Source organism: Mytilus trossulus, chromosome 4, assembly GCF_036588685.1.
Source record: "Mytilus trossulus isolate FHL-02 chromosome 4, PNRI_Mtr1.1.1.hap1, whole genome shotgun sequence".
Classification (NCBI taxonomy): domain Eukaryota; kingdom Metazoa; phylum Mollusca; class Bivalvia; order Mytilida; family Mytilidae; genus Mytilus; species Mytilus trossulus.
The window spans coordinates 27,089,218-27,109,839 of NC_086376.1; the positions used below are offsets into that span (position 1 = coordinate 27,089,218).

The following is a 20,622-nucleotide window of genomic DNA, read 5'->3' on the forward strand; positions in this document are numbered from 1 at the left end:
AAAAAGAGTTCAGATCACGATACCAAATTGGTATCCTCTTTGAAATTTCGAAGAAAAAAACCACACCCTTTCCCACAACCAATCACAATATTAAAAGCTTAATTGTAAATTTGTGCAACTAGGCCAAAAAGGTTTGTAATCAAGTCAAAAACTGTCATCAGTATTTCAAGGTAATGTATGTTTTTATCTTTAGCTACTGTCTGCATTCAAATCCATAGCCAACATCTTGAATCTCAGGATTTTTGTTTGATTGAACTGCCAATTCCTACATCTCAAGAAGTTCAATATTTGAAAATTGAAACAAGAATGTGTCCTCAGTACACGAATGCCCCACTCGCATAATCATTTTCTATGTTCAGTGGACCGTGAAATTGGGGTAAAACCTCTAATTTGGTATTAAAATTAGAAAGATCATATCATAGGCAACATGTGTAATAAGTTTGAAGTCGATTGGACTTCAACTTCATCAAAAACTACCTTGACCAAAATCTTTAACCTGAGGCGGGACAGACGGACAGACGGACGAACAGACCAGAAAACATAATGCCCCTCTACTATCGTAGGTTTGACACCCTGGTTTTTGGTAGCGTTTAAGTTGACAAGTCTTTAATTTTCTATAGTGTTTTTAGCAATGGTTTTGTCATCTCTCTTTAACTTATAAATTTTTGTTGCCCCTTTTGTCATCTTTTGTCTTTTTTTAAATAGTCATTTGGGCATTTAATCTTTTTTTCACCTAAATGAACAAATTCCTTTAAAATTTTTATCAGAGATGGAATAACAGCAAATCCTTGTCTTCAATGTCGATCCTTTTAAGCAGTTTATCTACTTAAGTCTCTATTCAGCCAATGAAATAAGACAGAACATCTTATATTGCTATATATTTATTTTTTAATGTTTTTTTCAACAGGTACATCATCATCAAACACATTGAATATATAACTCTTTGAAAAGCATTAAAAAAAGAATGTGTAAAAAAATAAAAGTTTTTTCAATTAAAACATCATCCCTAACATTCATACCGGTAACCCTTAATTTGTAAACAGCCATAAAACATTTTTTTTCAATAAAACAATTTTCCATCCTAATCCAGTTTCTTTAAAATCAATGTCCTATAAATTGCAGAACGCAGTACTCATCTGGTAAAATTTAGTATCAACTTTATAATACAAATTCTATTAAAAATAGGTTCCAATTATAACTGAACTTTGATACATATTAATTGTAAAACCATATTGTGAATCATGCAAAACAAAAATAAAAGCTAAAGATGATTACTTTTTCTACATATTCAGATGTTTTTTCTTGTATTTTCGGTCAACAATGTGGACTTTAGTAAAGGAAATTTTTGCCATTTGATGTTTGGGAATATTAAATTATAAAATAGCATAATAGAGGGAATGGATTTTGACTTCTTTGGAGTATTTTAAATATCTTCACATAATTTCAATCTGACACAACATTCATTAAACACACTACATGCATATATACCAACGATATTCTTTTTTTATACTTTTTTCTTTTTATCTATTTTACATTTTTTTTTCTTTTTCAAATAAGACTTATCTTCAGTCATAATTACTTAAGTTTACAAAGACTGATTCATTAAACAAATATGAGATCAAGGGAAGACATGTTTTTTAAATGTATGAAAATGATTTTTATGATGGGAACTCCAAATCAAAATGGTCTCCCCTGGATAACATAAATGTTTAAATTAAACTGTGGAATATTCTACTTCTATGTAAATTTACCTTATTGCAAAAGGAAACGAAGAAAATGATTAGAACATTCAAAAGTTTTACAAGAGGTTACACTAAAATGTTACTAATATTTACTTTAAATATATATAATAATTCACACATCTTTCAAGTTTAAAATGCTAATTTTAAAGTTAATTGAACATAATGACAAACTATTTAATCTTCTTTTTTCCTAAATGAAAACTGGTGAAAAAATGTTTTCTTCATGACATCTATTCTTATATAAATTTGTTTATTCCCACCCCCAAAATCAGTTGGTTTTTTTTGTTTGTTTTTAAAACTATACACAATTTTTCCTCATTTTCTGTACACTTTTACAATTATCATACACTGTACATTAACCTGAAAATCAAGTAGCACTAATGATTGGATAAAATCTCCCTTGACTGAATCTAAAATAAAGCCTTTTTTTTCATTCCTGATCTTTAAAATGTAAAATGTTACAACCTAGTTCCTCATCTAAAATCAAAACATAAAACACAGAACATTTCTGTAAAAAATAAATCATATCTTTTTTCCTTTAGTCATTTTCAGAATTAAAAATCTTTTTATGAACTATAAAAGTAAAAACTGTTGCCAAGTATAAGTGAGAACAAGTGATCAATAACAATGTCACATGATGGTCAATAACAAAGTCACATGATTTCAGTAAATCTCTTCCTCCTCCTTCAGACAAAGATCCAATTCAAAATCCTCAAAGAATTTATCCTCCATTTGGTTATCTGTTGTCTGATTGTCCTTGGAGTCTGCAGTCTGTATGTAGGCTGGTGGAGGGAAGATGTTGTCAACCTCCTCTTGTTTGATGGTGTTGATTTGGTTCTTGATATGAACATTGATGTTGGATGATGCTGAATCAGTTGTGGATGATGAACATGATTCCATCTCACAGTCAGACGGAGATGTGGAATAGGCTGTGTCTTCTGATGAACTGTCAAAGATGTGGTTTTTCCTGTAACAAAAATCATTCAATAAGGTTTGTTGTTTTTACTTAGATGCTTTTTATTTAGGTCTTGCAGTCTAAATTTCCTGCAAGAACTATGCAAGTTTTGGGACTTGATAAATCTTTCATTGAAAAAAGAAGGCAAAGATTATTTTTTTTATCACTGCAAACCAAAGTTCTGAATTAAAGGTATGCAGTGAAAGGAGTAACTTCTGACATTTCTTTCGGATATATACATGCATGTTAATTTCAGTTTTTTTCAAATTTTATTTGCCTTTAGACAGTTTTGTAAAGTAAAATAGCCTGAAAAAAGTGTATATAATCAAAACAATGTAATCAGACATTTGAAAAGTTTTAAAAAACCTGATATAATTGTGTGTTCTATTATTTACACTATATAAGCAATTAGAACAACTGGCAATGGTTAGGTCTAAAAAATAGCGCTAGAACAAAGATCAACTCTTTTCCACAGAAATGAAAATGACTAAACACTAACTTCTGTAACTTCAAAATTTGTGTGTGCTTTTATTTTGCCATTGTTGGACCCTAGACTCTATTGTAAGATTATTAGTTGTCATTTCAGAAAATGCTATGCTCAGGTTTCATTTTTTGCAAAAAGAAAAATATGGCAAAACTGTGTAAATTTTCGTCAGAACCAGATGATATAAGATAGGCTACCTATTTTCCATCTGTTGTTTTACATGAGGAGGATCCCACTGATGTAAATTGATTCTCCAGTATCTGACCTGACAATCCCAAGATCTTCTACTACATTTCATAAACTTGTTAGGAGTTCTAGGATGGCCTTTCTTTCTTTGATTTCTAAAATGGGAAAACAATATAAACTATTATACGACTAAAATTTTCTGTTTTCTCATTGGTTAAAACATGTTTTATTAAAGAGGATTCCCTTTGCTTTTCACAATTGATGCTATGAAATGTACTCAACGTATGACAAATTTTAAATGAATGTTTTCTGAAAGTTTCATAAGAATAGAGATAACGATATTGTATTTAAGCTCAGACGACATCAACTGGTGATTTGATGGTCACAAATACTTGTTTACTGGCTCAGCTAATACATCACAAGTAAACTAAATTTGCAACCTTTAAATCATCAATTGATGCGGTCTGAGCTGATTTTTTTTAAAAATAAACCAGAGATATCTCGTAAACATTTCTTGTACATTTATCAAGATTATTTGCAAAAAAGGCAAACGGTCAAATTTGAGTTATCAATGCAAAAGCTCCTAGAAGTATTCTGATCATTTTGGTTGAATGAGAATGTACGGCAGATCATTTTGACATGCCAAAATCTTGTAAACCTTGCTGTATGGTATTATTTTGCTTATTGTTGATTGCCATAATAGAAGTAACCTCAAGTTGTTTACACCCCTGCTCTTTGGTATCTAAAGGATAGCAGTCTATTTGGCATGCATCAAAAAGAATGAAGACAAGTTAGAACTTAAATGTTCAAATGGTAAAGTTAGACATAAGTACTTTTAACCATATATTACAGAAAGAAAAAGTTGATCTTGAATCTTACTTTGGAACTGCCTTTATATATTCATCATAAGCCAAAGTGTTCTTTCCGTAGTCAACTGCTTTCTGTCTTCTGTCAAGTATAGCTTCATCAGTTTCTTTTTCCATTGTAGAACTCCTGCAAAAAAAGATGTCTAAATAAAATAAACTGTTGACAGAGATATGTCTTGTCTTGTTTAATAGAGAGCAAAATGAAAACATCAAAATGAAATGGTGTTATTTTGCCTTCAAGGAGTTTATCCTAGATGAAACAATCAAATGACTGTTTAAGACTAAATTGTATATACAGGTCTAATTATAATACCTTCGTTCACCTCTGTGTTCCCTTTTATCGTACAGGTCTAATTATAATACCTTCGTTCACCTCTGTGTTCCCTTTTATCATACAGGTCTAATTATAATACCTTCGTTCACCTCTGTGTTCCCTTTTATCATACAGGTCTAATTATAATACCTTCGTTCACCTCTGTGTTCCCTTTTATCATACAGGTCTAATTATAATAATTTATCTTCTTTCACCTCTGTGTTCCCTTTTATCATACAGGTCTAATTATAATACCTTCGTTCACCTCTGTGTTCCCTTTTATCATACAGTTCTAATTATAATAATTTACTTTCGTTCACCTCTGTGTTCCCTTTTATCGTACAGGTCTAATTATAATAATTTACCTTCGTTCACCTCTGTGTTCCCTTTTATCGTCACCTTTCATTTCTAATCTTCTTCTTCCAGCAAACCTATTAATAGAACTTACTCGTTAAAATGTCTAGGCAAAAGGAGCAAGATATGAGCATAATCTTAATAATACTTAAATTAACATTATTTATTAAAGATAATTACTAGATATTTTCATTCCACTGTTCCACTGCCATTGGCTTTATATCTATTGTAACTTGCTCCCCTGTTGCATTTCATCTTATGTTATATACTATAAACCAGCTTATTTTCGCGAGCAATCTATTTTCGCAACTTTTGTGAATAGAAAATTAACGCAAATTAAATCGTTGCTAATATGTCAATCATGGATCTTTCCTTAATACTCTTCATCAAGATAATCAGATAATCGCGAAATAAAATAGACGCAAAGTGGTCAAGAAAGGGTAAAACACGAAATATAGTATCCGCGAAATAAGTTGGTTTACAGTACTTTAATGTATATTTTGTTAATGTCAAGGATCTAAATTACATTGGATGGGTTGAACTTGGTAACTTATTTAATGGTAGTGTTAGAAAATTTGGTGTTAGTGGCAAACTGTGTCTGTAATTTATTAATTGATATAACATATCACACTGGTCCTTTTGGAATATCAGCTAAAGTTAGTCTTAATACATTGATACAACAGATGACACTGGTCTTTTTGGAGTGATAGCTAAAAGTAAGTCTTTAGGGCATACGATACAGGTACAGGGGAGGTAATGACGTTGCTAACGTAAAATGTTATTTTCGCGACGTCAAACTGTGACATATCGGGAATAGATGCATTTTTCGACTGATTTTTATCATTCAAACTGATTTAATTTGAAAACGAGTTCATGGACCCCTATTTTTCAAAACAGCAATTTGTTTCATTTTGCAGGGAGATTATGTGACCCAAATTTTATAAAACTGTAAACAGAGGATTTTTTTTAATTTTGATAAACATGCATAAAAAATGACGTATTTTCCTCAATTCATGAACATTTGACAAATATTAGTTATTTCTGAATAAAAAAATGCATAATTTTTTAGGAAACTTATTAAATACAGAAATTACCGATTATTTAATAAAAGACAATTTGTGTTTATCTTTTATAACAAAAAAGTTATGTCTTTCTTTCGAAAAAGAAATTACGGCCACAAATCAGAATTTTGAGCAAATATACAAAATTTCGACCACATTTTACTCAAAAAGTAGCACATGAAGGTATATTTTTTTTTTACATATTTGATTTAATCAGGTAAAAAATAGCCTATATGCAAATTTTCATGAACTTGTAAATACAGGATCAAAACTGTATCGTATGCCCTTAATACATTGATATATTAAACTACAAACCTATTTCCATCTGCTCCCTGTTCCCACTGTAATCTTTTACCTGATCTGTCTGGTGTGTATCTACAAAAAAACATATCATAATAAACACCTAGCTTTCAAGTTATTTAAAATGATGGTCTTTCTATACTCAAGAATGCCTGAGAATTTGTCTTTTTTTACCAAAGCACAGGCAATCATTGGATTTATATGCATTGTTTATGGGCTTTTTACCATTTAACAATTACGGTATGACAATCAAATGCCCTTAACAGGCCCTGTAGTTCTGGAAACAAAAATATTCTATTCTTTTGTAATAATATTTGTATTACAATGCACTTAGATAATCTAACAAACTTTCTGAAGCAATGGATCAATTTCATTAGGACAGATAGATGGAAAATAAATTTACTACCTCCTTATCCTTTTTAGGTGGAGGGATGTTAAACTAAACAAAAGACATACTCTGAACTAGATAGTTTGTATGGCAGTCATTTATTAATAAACAAAAAGATTTAAATTTTCTATACTGCAAAATGTTTAGTACACATATCTCCAGACATTGCAAATTGTGTCAATCTGTTTATATTTACGAGCAAAAGTATGCAAGTCAACAACAAAATTCAGAATTAATGTCATAAAATCAAAACTATAACCTATCTGAATTCTTTGGTAAGTTATTCTTTTCATTCACAATGGAATTTTTAGCAGAATTAAAGTAGACAATTTAAGGGACTAAATCTTTTTCTACGCATTCAGTTACTTGGTTTAATTTAAGATTTAAATTATTTAATTAGCAAAACAGTGAAATTTATATTTTACACCTCAGTAATCACACTGGTTCAAACTAGATTTTCATTAGTATAAACTCTTGCATTAAATTTATTCACTATATTATTTCGCTCTTTTTATTGGATATAAACTTTTCCTTTGTTGTTAATTGTTTATTTATACTATTGCAAAGTGTTTTCTTTACATTTTTGAATTTGATATTACGTTGAAATTAAATTATGTGTACCTGTCACGTATAGACAATTTCAGACAATATTGAGACAGTTAATTACTGAGATTGGTTTAGATGCTTGTTCATATTCTACACATAGTTTTAGGCGAGGGGGGGCTAGCTGGGCTTTTGCAGCAGAAGTACCTACTGAATTAATTCAATTGTACAGAGATTGGAAAAGCGGTGCTTATAAAAGATATTTAAAATTTTCATTGGATGATAAGATTTCAGTAGCAGAAAAGATGACGGCACATATTTCAGATGTTTTATTATAAATTTTTACAGGGAATTTCTTTGAAAAAAGGGCGACCATTGTGTCAGCGTCTATACCTAAATATGTTAGTGGAATAGATGAGTGTACAACTCAGGCCTTTCCTGGTGCCACTATTGGTCGTCTTACTGAGTTAATTTCATCTGGGAAAGTAGATTTAATTTCATTAGATTTCGTTATAGTTCATGTTGGTACTAATAATATTTCTTCGTCTCAATCCGTAGATACTATTATATCATATTTCGGAGATTTAATTCACAAGTTAAAAAAGATGACATTTGCTAAGTTGATCTTTACTTCTATTCTTCCTAGAATAGTTGATCACATGAAAACTGGAGCTAAAGTTAATAAAGTTAATACTGAGTTAAAAAGATTGTGTAAAAGAAATAATTTATTATATTGTAATTTGTATAGGAGTTTCGTACTCGACAATATTCCAGATGCTTCCTTATTTGCTCCGAGAGATGGGCTTCATTTAAATTTTGCTGGTACAGAACTTTTCAGAAAAAAGATAATCAATATTATTAAGCATTAGATAAGTTGTAATGTGTTACAACTGTGTTTTTTATTTACTTCATACATGTATATTGTTTACTGTAATTATTCTTTTTTCTCTTTTCAGAGAACTTGCATCCTGAATATGATGCTGGTTTTCCTCTAACTACTCAAGATCTACATATATTTTGAGTTGGTTTGCTGTTTTGTCCTTTCATTATCTATACACATTTTGAAAGGATGGAGCTTATTTGAAGTGAGAAAAAAGAGTGATCATAGTATGTCTGGTTTTTATCATCATTATAACTGTTTTGATACTAGTTATTATTTTATCTTTAATTTTTTTTGGCGGCCTTGCAGGCTTGGCGGATGTTTGCCAAAAAATTTGGTTATATATCTATGTTTATGTATTTTCATTTGTGTATTTAATTATTTATGATATATTGTATTTTGTAATATATTGAAAAAATATTTATATCAGGCAATACAAATTATACCTACTGACTTCCTTTTATTTCACCCACTTGATAATTGGTTTAATTTAAGATTTAAATTATTTAATAAGCAAAACAGTGAAATTTATATTTTACACCTCAGTAATCACACTGGTTCAAACTAGATTTTCATTAGTATAAACTCTTGCATTAAATTTATTCACTATATTATTTCGCTCTTTTTATTGGATATAAACTTTTCCTTTGTTGTTAATTGTTTATTTATACTATTGCAAAGTGTTTTCTTTACATTTTTGAATTTGATATTACGTTGAAATTACCCACCCTCCCTCCCTTGTTAAATTTTTTTTTCTTTTTTTTCCGTTTATAAATTCATAGTGGCGGATGTTTGCCAAAAAATTTGGTTATATATCTATGTTTATGTATTTTCATTTGTGTATTTAATTATTTATGATATATTGTATTTTGTAATATATTGAAAAAATATTTATATCAGGCAATACAAATTATACCTACTGACTTCCTTTTATTTCACCCACTTGATAATTGGTTTAATTTAAGATTTAAATTATTTAATAAGCAAAACAGTGAAATTTATATTTTACAACTCAGTAATCACACTGGTTCAAACTAGATTTTCATTAGTATAAACTCTTGCATTAAATTTATTCACTATATTATTTCGCTCTTTTTATTGGATATAAACTTTTCCTTTGTTGTTAATTGTTTATTTATACTATTGCAAAGTGTTTTCTTTACATTTTTGAATTTGATATTACGTTGAAATTACCCACCCTCCCTCCCTTGTTAAATTTTTTTTCTTTTTTTTTCCGTTTATAAATTCATAGTGGCGGATGTTTGCCAAAAAATTTGGTTATATATCTATGTTTATGTATTTTCATTTGTGTATTTAATTATTTATGATATATTGTATTTTGTAATATATTGAAAAAATATTTATATCAGGCAATACAAATTATACCTACTGACTTCCTTTTATTTCACCCACTTGATAATTTGATGCAACAACAACACCTATTGTTGTATGACCTCAGAGGAGGGAAATAACCGAGATTATTTCATATGTGAAATTATCTATTTTTGTTTCATTGGAAAATCATGGTACTAAATTCATTGCTAGCTGAAGCAATGTTATAATTTTATATAATCATAATAATATGGTTTGTAATGATTTTTTTTATCATTACAGAGGGGGGAAAATCCAATCATGCAAGATTTATTCTTCATTGCTGTACATATAAAAACAACCATACACTTAATGTGCTGTACATAGTTATAAAGAAAAACAAAAATATCCACAAAATTTCCCTCGTATATACTCTAATATCATTAGAGGTGTTCCTGTCTATAGGAAGCTTATACGAAGAAGAAGAAGAAGCTGTTAAATTGTTTTTTTCCTCCAAACTATTGTGTCATGTGATACTGTATCTTCAGCCTAAACAAATGTTTATATGATACTAATTTTCATTATTTCAAAAGTAACATATTTCAACATTTGATTGTAACCAAGATTGATCTGTTGCTAAAATAATTAAACTGAATAAATATGCTAAGAGGGAGAGCGAAAGATTTGGAGAACCACACCCACAGAATATTTATTCTACCATACAACATTTTAAATTAACACAATGTTTCAGGATAAAAGTTGTCATAAGTCATATTAGCCTTTTTCATATGGTCAAAATGTCCAGAAGAAAAATGAGTATTTAAAAAGTCAACATCTGATACGAGATAGATTTTTTTTTTTTTTTTTTAAATAAATTCTTTTATGAAATGATTTCACTTGTTAAATCAAAACCAATACAAAATCAAAAACCAAAAGACAATTTCTATATTAAGAACTACCTAGAACACTTTGGCACCTATTCCACTCATCAGCTGGTCAATGTCTTCAATGTTTATGTGCACAAGAAGTCATGACGTCATCATCATGAATATGACGTCGCAAATTGGTTCAACTGAAGATTGCGCCAAATTTCTCTTAGAAAAATTAATTAAATTTGTCTATTTCACAAAAACAGAATTTTTCTTTCAACGTAGGGGCCTTTTGTTTGGATAACTTTGAGCACATTTCACAAATACAAAAACAAATAGCAGCATATAAAAAGAAATTTTAAATAATTTTATTTTGAATGAAACACGTCTTCTAACTGGCTGACAGTGTTATGTCTATCAGCTCAAAGACATAATTTTGTCATGTGACCGTGACGTCATCAACATTTTTTTCATAATTTACTATGGTTTAAAATGCAATTTAGAATTAAATTATAAGGAATGACTAATATTTTTACTGTCTATTTGAAATAACATAAAAATTGTTGTCCACTTTAAAATGACACATGATGTAACACTTATTCTGATCGGCTAAAGTTTTTTTTTGTCTATAAACTCGTAGACATGATTTTGTCTCTCAGTTCTCTAACAAAATACCATGTAGTCACAAACCTAAACAATTTACTTATATAATGCTTCAAACCACATTGATTTTACCTCCTTCATTAAACACTTATTCTGACTTTCATAAAAATAAACAAAAGATGTGGTATAAAAATCAATAAGACCAAATGATATAAAAGAAACTAGATGAGATGGAACAATGAGATCGGCCCATATCTCAAAAAAAAAAACTTCAGCCATTTTCAGGAAATGAAATTTTGAGAAATTTCTGTATACCAGTTGAAATTTCCAAAGTCCAAAGCCCACCTTTTTTGTACATATCAGCTTAAAATAAAGTCCATTAGAAAACAATTCTGTTTTACTGGGTTTTTTTCACAATATAAGTCCAAAGCCAGTAATTTTGGCAAAAATCAGCAGAGAAGAATCAAACATAAAACCAGCTGTAACTCTATCATAGTGGACTCAGATACTAACAATCAGCACAACATGTGAAACCAGCTGTAACTCTATCATAGTGGACTCAGATACTAACAATCAGCACAACATGTGAAACCAGCTGTAACTCTATCATAGTGGATTCAGATACTAACAATCAGCACAACATGTGAAACCAGCTGTAACTCTATCATAGTGGATTCAGATATTAACAATCAGCACAACATGTGAAACCAGCTGTAACTCTATCATAGTGGACTCAGATACTAACAATCAGCACAACATGTGAAACCAGCTGTAACTCTATCATAGTGGATTCAGATACTAACAATCAGCACAACACGTGAAACCAGCTGTAACTCTTATCATAGTGGACTCATAGTGGATTCAGATACTAACAATCAGCATAACATGTGAAACCAGCTGTAACTCTATCACAGTGGATTCAGATACTAACAATCAGCACAACATGTGAAACCAGCTGTAACTCTATCATAGTGGACTCAGATACTAACCATCAGCACAACATGTGAAACCAGCTGTAACTCTATCATAGTGGATTCAGATACTAACAATTAGCACACCATGTGAAACCAGCTGTAACTCTATCATAGTGGACTCAGATACTAACAATCAGCACAACATGTGAAACCAGCTGTAACTCTATCATAGTGGATTCAGATACTAACAATTAGCACACCATGTGAAACCAGCTGTAACTCTATCATAGTGGACTCAGATACTAACAATCAGCACAACATGTGAAACCAGCTGTAACTCTATCATAGTGGATTCAGATACTAACAATCAGCACAACATGTGAAACCAGCTGTAACTCTATCATAGTGGATTCAGATACTAACAATTAGCACACCATGCGAAACCAGCTGTAACTCTATCATAGTGGACTCAGATACTAACAATCAGCACAACATGTGAAACCAGCTGTAACTCTATCATAGTGGATTCAGATACTAACAATCAGCATAACATGTGAAACCAGCTGTAACTCTATCATAGTGGATTCAGATACTAACAATCAGCACAACATGTGAAAGCATTCAGGAAAAGTCTGTAATGTAACTGTTCATACAGAATGATGGAAGAGTGTAAACTATTTGTTCATAACTTATTTGTACATTTGACCAACCAACAAGCTATCTTTTTAGTCTTTTTTAACCATGGACATGTGATACAATAATGTTACTTAACAATGTTAATTCCTATATAAACCACATTGAATAGTCCTCTAAATTTATTCATCAAAGTATAAAAAAATATCAGATAAAGAAATCAACATGTTGATGTATAACAAAATCAAAGATCAAAAAATAGATTCAATTTTAAAGCAAACAAACTAGATGAACAAATTCAGAAAAAAAATTGTCTTTAAAGGGCAGTTACTCCTCATAGGTTCAATTGACAATTTTGGTCACATAAACTTTTTTGTAGATTTTACTTGGCTGAACATTTTATCAATAATAATATTCAAGATAATAACTAAATACAGCAAAAATTTCTTAAGATTACCAATTTAGTGGCAGCAACCCATCAATTCATCTGAAAATTTCAAGGCTGATAGAACTTTACCTTATGAACAGTTTAACCTCACATCAGATTTGCTCTAAATGCTTTAGAGTTTACGATATAAGCCAAAAACTGCATTTTACCCCTATGTTCTATTTAGCCGTGGTGGCCATTTTTTTTGACAAAATAGAAAATATAACAACCACTTTGTTCTAGATAGCCCAAAGATCATTCAGCTACAGTTTGGTTTGAATTGGTTCCATGGTTTCAGAGGAGAAGATGTTTGAAATTGTTTACACCAGTTGGACAATGACAATGGATGCCAAATGATGGCAAAAGCTCACCGCAAATAAAAGTACAGAATCTAGCAATACTCTTTGATATAACTTTTATTGATGAATACTCAATATCCTTTAAGATATAGCAAAAACAGGTAAACATGTTCATTATATCAGTCATTCAGGGATCAACAATTTATTCAGCATTACATAAAGGACAATTGAACAGAATGCAGCAGTCTAAGGGTTACAACTTTTCAAAGAAAATGAGATACAAGTCAGGTAGGCATGTCTTACAAACTAGTAGACCTTGTAATGAATCTATTTACAAAATAAAGATATGTAGTTCAATATAAAGGAAAGAAAAGTTTTACAAGTTCATGACGATTTATATTCGAGTTATTTTTCTATTTGCAAAAGTCTCGACAAATAAATCACATGCAGAAATTAGTTGGTTTACAGTATGCCATTGTCAGAGAAAATATTTGTAAAATAGGGTATCTGGGTTGAGTTCAATATGGTAGCAGCTACGTAGCTGCTATCAATATCTATGTAACAACTAGTCTATAGCTACATGTTCAATAGTCAAAATCTACGTAGCACTTCGATATTGAACGCAACCCTGTTTACAAGATATTAGGTTTCCAGAATAAAAACAAGAGTTAATAGAACTACTGCTCTTGCCCCATTTAAAATTTCTGACTCCCAACTTTCTTTTAGGGCAGGCAAGTCAATTATTATGTATGTGCAAGGAAATATTGCAATTGTGGAATGAAATCCAAATCCTCACTGCTGTGTCATAATCTCTGACCACTCCTGGGATACTATACTTTGTTTGTTGAACATCACTGCTCAACGCAGTATCAGTTAAGTAAAACACTTAACATTAAATTTTTCCACCTTGGTAATAAAATACCAAAAGCAAACTACAATGTAGCTACTTGGCATTGTATTCACATAGGTTATCGGAATAAACTTGTACTTGAACTTGTACTTTAATTGAAATTGCTTTATTCACACAAATTAACTTTAATTCTCCATTATCTAATTAAAATAACTGCTTGATAGAACAATTTGTAGAAATAATGGTGTACACATTTAACAATTTTTGGACAAAAACAACACGGCAAAGTAAATGTTCACTAGTAAAAATATGACATCTCTTATAAGCTTTCTTTAAACTGACAATTCATTTAAGTATTACCAGAAATTCCAGTTTAATCAAGTTTTTCAAATTTTCACAGCTTCAGCTGGAGATTGGTTATGCATGTACTAGCCATGTATGTTTATCAAAGGTTAACCATTTCATTGACCCATTTGATCCACAAAAAATAACTCTTATACAGGTTTTATAAAATAAGATGATTAAAATCTTTTTAAACCTACAACATGAAATCCAACAACACTTGCTCAATACCTAATTTCACATACAGTCTTCAAGATCAACCTTTAAATCTACAGGTTAGATTCTGTTGGCCTATAGAGATGATTTTTAAACTCTAAAGAAAATTTTAAAAGTCTGTGCTGCTGGGCCTGAGGTGAAACTTTAAGACTATATAATATATTTATGCTTATATGACTTTCTGCAACCTTCTGAGGTCATCTTAATGGTTTTTGAGATAGAGCCTAGACAATAATACACATGCAATGCTGATACATATTATCAAGTCCATGCATTGTAGATTGTTATAGACTTGTGTAATTTGTATATACTTTCAAGTATGTTATAAATCAAACATGAGAATTTGAGACAAGTGCATTTACAAGTATTTGATGTCCCTAAATGATAACAACAAGTAAAACACCTTCTTTATCATTTACATTAAAGTTAAATGAAATGAGTGACAGGTGAAAAGCAATGTTAGTCCAATTCTTGAACAAATGCTTACATATATCATAAACTCAGCCTCTTCTGTGCACGATTTTATTAAATTTTTTCCCAGACATTTCGTATAATGGTCAATAAATATTTGAATCGGTCAGTGTTGTGAAAATATGGGAGCTTATTAAAGGTTGTGTTTTGAAGCCAAAGTTTAACAATTGTCACCCTTTGTAATCAATCAACAAAGAAGCATGGATATTCAGGTAAGCAAGTGTAAACAGGTACAATAAGATAAAGTTTATCTTGATGATGGAGCAATGTTAAAGTTTGGTTTTCAATTCGCACTTGTGTATTGAATCACCTAATTTTTGTAGAAAAGTCATGCTGAGGTAACTGAAGCAAGCAATTTTTTTTTTTTATCTTCTTCTAAATTTGGACAAAATTTTAGAATGTTCTTGAGAAAAAAGCGAAAAAAGCATATATGTACAGAAGTTTTATATAAAAAAAAAAACTATCAAATTAGTTATTAAAAAACATAAGCATAAAACATAAGCATATTTATTTATTTATTTTTAAATTGAAGTTTTATATGACTTGTTGGGCCACACTTAAAAAAAAATTGGTTTGCCCAAACCCTACCCAAAGGTTGAGACAGTGGGTAGGTAGGTAGGCATTTTCTTTTTTTTTTCAAAAAAAGAAATTGAAATATCAGATGTTTATTAGTCTTCATGCCTATTTGATTAAAAAAAAACTTTTTCAAATCAGGACAATAAAAGGATTTGAGTAGGCAGCTTTTTTCTGGGTAGGTAGCGTTTGGGCAAACAAACCTATTATTTATTATGGCCTTGTATGCAACTTACAGCAAGGCATGTGAGGATTCACAAAACATATGAATAGTACTTGTACATGTTTGGAAAGTGAAATAGCAGCATTGATTTAAGAAAATATACTCAAATTCCTTTCAGACATAATCATGTTGTATTAAATGCAAATTAGAAAATTACCCCAAAAAAGGATTTTCAATGTTAGTACATTTTTTTGGAATGTGATGAGGTAGGGGTAATTTGACCACAGAACCATTGTCTTTTACTGCTATTTTCATAGATGATTGTATCCAAGAATGTTAACTAATAAAACCTTTAATTATTAAGACAAACCTAGAGTCTTCTTGATCCAATTCAACTTGCTCTGCCCAACTCATATTAAGTCCATTGGATAGTTTTGTGAAAGATTCTGGCATAAACCTACAAAAATAATCATTATCATTATAATTTTTACTACTTTTTTTTAAAGTTTTGTGATAGAATGAACTCCTGATTTGTAAAAACACAGGCCACAAAAAACTTTAAAATGAAAATTTGTTATGATAAAACAAATTTGAAGAAAGCAAAGAATCTTTCAAAAGAACGTGTTTTGGAAAAATGAATCTGTGTGTATGAAAATGTCTAAATGATACACTCACACCACATCTTCCTATATCTATGAATAAAATAAGCAAAAATTTAAATAAACTAGAGGCTCTAAAGAGCCTGTGTCGCTCACCTTGGTCTATGTGCATATTAAACAAAGGACACAAATGGATTCATGACAAAATTGTATTTTGGTGATGGTGATGTGTTTGAAGTTCTTACTTTACTGAACGTTCTTGCTTCTTACAATTATATCTATAATGAACCTTGCCCATTAGTAACAGAGAAAAATATTTGGTATAAATTTACCGAATTAATGAAAATTGTTAAAAATTGACTATAAAGGGCAATAACTCCTCAAGGGGTCAATTGACCATTTAGGTCATGTTGACTTATTTGTAGATCTTACTTTGCTGAACATTATTGCTGTTTACAGTTTATCTCTATCTATAATAGTATTCAAGATAATAACCAAAAACGGCAAAATTTCTTTAAAAATTACCAATTGGAGGGCAGCAAGCCATCAACCGATTGTCCAATTCATCTGAAAATTTCAGGGCAGGTAGATATTGACCTGATAAACATTTTTATCCCGTGTCAAATTTCCTCAAAATGCTTTGGTTTTTGAGTTATAAGCCAAAAAACTGCATTTTACCCCTATGTTCTATTTTTAGCTGTGGCGGCCATCTTGGTTGGTTGACCGGGTCACGCCACACATTTTTTAAACTAGATACCCCAAAGATGATTGTGGCCAAGTTTGGATTAATTTGGCTCAGTAGTTTCAGAGGAGAAGATTTTTGTAAAAGATTACTTAGATTTATGAAAAATGGTTAAAAATTGACTATAAAGGGCAATAACTCCTAAAGGGGTCAACTGACCATTTCGGTCATGTTGACTTATTTGTAAATCTAACTTTGCTGAACATTATTACTGTTTACAGTTTATCTCTATCTATAATAATATTCAAGATAATAACCAAAAACAGCAAAATTTCCTCAAAATTACCAATTCAGGGGCAGCAACCCAACAACAGGTTAACCGATTCATCTGAAATTTCAGGGCAGATAGATCTTGACCTGATAAACATTTTTACCCCATGTCAGATTTCCTCTAAATGCTTTGGTTTTTGAGTTATAAGCCAAAAACTGCATTTTACCCCTATGTTCTATTTTTAGCCGTGGCGGCCATCTTGGTTGGATGACCGGGTCACGCCACACATTTTTTAAAACTAAATACCCCAATGATGATTGTGGCCAAGTTTGGTTTGATTTGGCCCAGTAGTTTCAGAGGAGAAGATTTTTGTAAAAGTTAACGACGACGGACGACGACGACGGACGCCAAGTGATGAGAAAAGCTCACTTGGGCCTTCGGGCCAGGTGAGCTAAAAAATAAATTATGAAATTGGGAAAACACCCTCAAACTAACTTGCTCATTCAAAATTTGATTTCACTTAGTGAATTTAATGGTTACTTGCTTAACACCCAGCAGACATCTACCTCAACTTAATATCAATTGACCTGTATTTAAGTATAAATGGTTTAGTTTAACTGCATATTTAGTGAGAGAATATTGGGGAAGGGGGTTGAAATGACCTCTCACATTGTTGATGATCCTGATTGACTTTAAGTAGAGAGTAACAACGTGAACTTAAACCTTTTTATGATTGAGTATATACAAAAATACTTTTCTCTTCTAATTATTAGAAATATTAATGTTTAACTGTTTGACTTTAAACTTTCTGCATTATAAAAGACATACAAAACAAACAATTTTCGAACAAAAATTCCTCTGAAGATCCCTTATCACACATTGATCATAAAGAATGTTTTTCTTCACCACAGCATAGCTACCTCCATAATATGGAAATGTGAAATATCAGGCATAAACACTAACATCATTTTAACCAAACTTTTGGAAAGTGACAGAGACAATAAAAGCTATTTACTTTGAACACTGTAATACTGGGTATTCATTTTCATCCTCCATAAACTCATCAGTTAAACCCAGTTGCTTCCAGCATCCTTTTCTATCCCTGTAAAATGTAAACATTCTTTTTTGTAAAATCAATAATACATTTCTTCAACAAATCATTCCATTGTAAAAGATTGAATATGGAATCTACAGAATAAGACTAACACATCTTGTATCTTCTTTGATCGACCATAAACATGAAATCCTATGTGTTTACACAATAACAAAGAACAGTGGTTTTAAATAAATTCTAATAATTAATTTTGATAACTTATCATTTTTTTTAAAATTCATGTATCAAGAGTATTAAAACTTAAAGGTTTTATAGTACATTCCATTGTATGTGCATGACAAATTTGAGGCAGGTAAATGTTCAACCTAGCTTGAATCTTACAACATTGACGACTACATTGTTTCTCTGCAGATATTTTCAGGGATTTTTATGCGGCCTTTCACATTTCTTGTCATCATTGAAGCAATAACAATCCTATTAATGCCCGTTCTGTTCCACAAAATTTGTACTTAAACTGTTTTTCTCATTTTTTCAAAGCGGTTGTATCTTCACAAACATGACAAATAAAGTTGTTAATGTTTTTATTTTTCATATATCAAGCCTGTTTTTATGTTTTTCAAAAATATAACAGATAGGTGATAACTGATGTTGGAGAGTAAAATCTAAATATAACTTGCCCATGGGCAAGGGCTGGGCATTTTCAAAAAAAATCTGAAGCCCTGGGCTAACTTCATCGAGTCATTATTATGTTACCTGCTTTTATCACAGTTAATATCTGACTGTATTTTTCTATTCATTGGACTTCTCAGAGGGCTAAGAGGTCCAGATGACTTTTCTTCCCTGAAAAAAAAGACAATATAAAACATTTAAAAATTTATATTTCAATGAATTCAGTTAGATGTCACAATAATAATATTTGTTTCTGATCCTTCACAATCTGAAAATAAAGGGCAAAATATATATTAGACAAGTTCAACTTGTCACAATTCAAATCAACAAAATCTACCAAATCGTTTTTACACTGCAAAACAGACCAGAATCTGCATGGGTTCTGTTCGCTTCCTGAATATGTATGAAATAAGTGCCACTAAACATTAAGCTTAATAACAATCTGAATCAATAAGGGGGTCTCATTGGGGGGTCCCGATCCCAGATCCCGCTTACTGTTTTGTCAGATTCCCCTATCCAGCTTACAGTCTTCACGCCGAGTGGAAGCCCAGGCAGCCCAGGCTAGTGAAATTGCTCTCGGGCCTGTAAGAATCATATATACAGGCCAACAGAATCTAACTAAAAAATTTCATAAATTGAGCTCCGGGCCTGTAGATTTAATAGTTTGTCATGAAGACTGAGCTTACACTATGTACATAAGCAATTCTCATTTTTTTGTTATTCCCCGGGTCCCACTAGACCTCATTTCTTGTTTAACTATACAATAATTTGACTTTCACCAGTCACGCTTACAAATAATCAGCAATCCCACGTCCACTTAGACCCACCAATAAGGTTTGCATACTTCTTCAGGTTTTTCACTTACCCCAGACTTAGTCCCGCTCAAACTATTGACGTCATACAACAATCACTTTTTCATTGTTAGGGAGCTGAGGTTGTCAATGCTATTAATGTAACGTCCTCATATATAATTTGAATCATGACGGGAAAAAAATATGTCAACCTGTGTGATGTCCAGTAATGGTAGACAAATAGGGATAAGTGTATTGTTTGAACAAAATTATAAAGTTTTACAACACAAATAATATTGTTGGCGCAAATGTATTATAAAAATGTAAGAGCCAACATTCAATCCACAAAATGTATAGATTTAATTAAGTACATTAAAAATTCAACAATAAGTTCTTCTGAAGTCATGTTTTAATCGTTGGTACACGCTTAATCTAAATAAATATTTTACTCTCTACCGCAAGGGTCAAATTGGGCTGAACAAACACTCACCCAGTAAATTTTCATTTTCTACTTAAATAAATTAAAGCTTTGTCAAAACCAAATTTAACCTTCTTGAAAAGTGTTGATTTCTCCGATCTCTTGATCTTCTGTGTGCATCTAAGTCTCTTCTTCTCATTTCAGTTGTCATTTTAAGTCTGTATCGTTCCCACTTTCTTTCTTCCGTCTGTTGTTGTTCTTCTCTGTAACTCCCGCCACTAGTTTACGCACGCGCTCAATCCAAAACAAAGAATTATGAATATTCATAAGATTTTTTATTTTTTGCAAACAAATATCTTTATTTTTTCATGGTGCATATTTTGTTAAACTTCATA

The 20,622-nt window shown here is 30.9% G+C and overlaps 1 protein-coding gene across 1 annotated transcript; it reads right to left on the minus strand.

The window, feature by feature from the left end:
* Positions 1–865: 865 nt before the first annotated feature.
* LOC134714991 (histone RNA hairpin-binding protein-like) lies at positions 866–20,546 on the minus strand. The gene is made up of 9 exons (XM_063576796.1): positions 20,359–20,546; positions 19,103–19,189; positions 18,311–18,397; positions 16,114–16,200; positions 6,277–6,336; positions 4,912–4,977; positions 4,247–4,360; positions 3,379–3,522; positions 866–2,709 (listed from the first exon to the last, which is right to left on the minus strand). Exons 1-9 carry the CDS (start codon positions 20,436–20,438, stop codon positions 2,406–2,408), a joined length of 1,029 nt encoding a protein of 342 aa, XP_063432866.1. The 5' UTR covers positions 20,439–20,546; the 3' UTR covers positions 866–2,405.
* Between the last annotated feature and the right edge of the window lie 76 nt (positions 20,547–20,622).

What these genes read in the sequence shown, in the direction of transcription:
- LOC134714991 (XM_063576796.1), bottom strand. Translation starts at nt 20,438, where the DNA reads ATGACAACTGAAATGAGAAGAAGAGACTTAGATGCACACAGAAGATCA. An exon ending in GAACACAGAGGTGAACGAAG is followed by an intron (nt 4,361 to 4,911) that starts GTAAATTATTAT and finishes CTTTTTTTGCAG; the next exon opens with GAGTTCTACAATGGAAAAAG. An exon ending in TATATAAAGGCAGTTCCAAA is followed by an intron (nt 3,523 to 4,246) that starts GTAAGATTCAAG and finishes TTCCCATTTTAG; the next exon opens with AAATCAAAGAAAGAAAGGCC.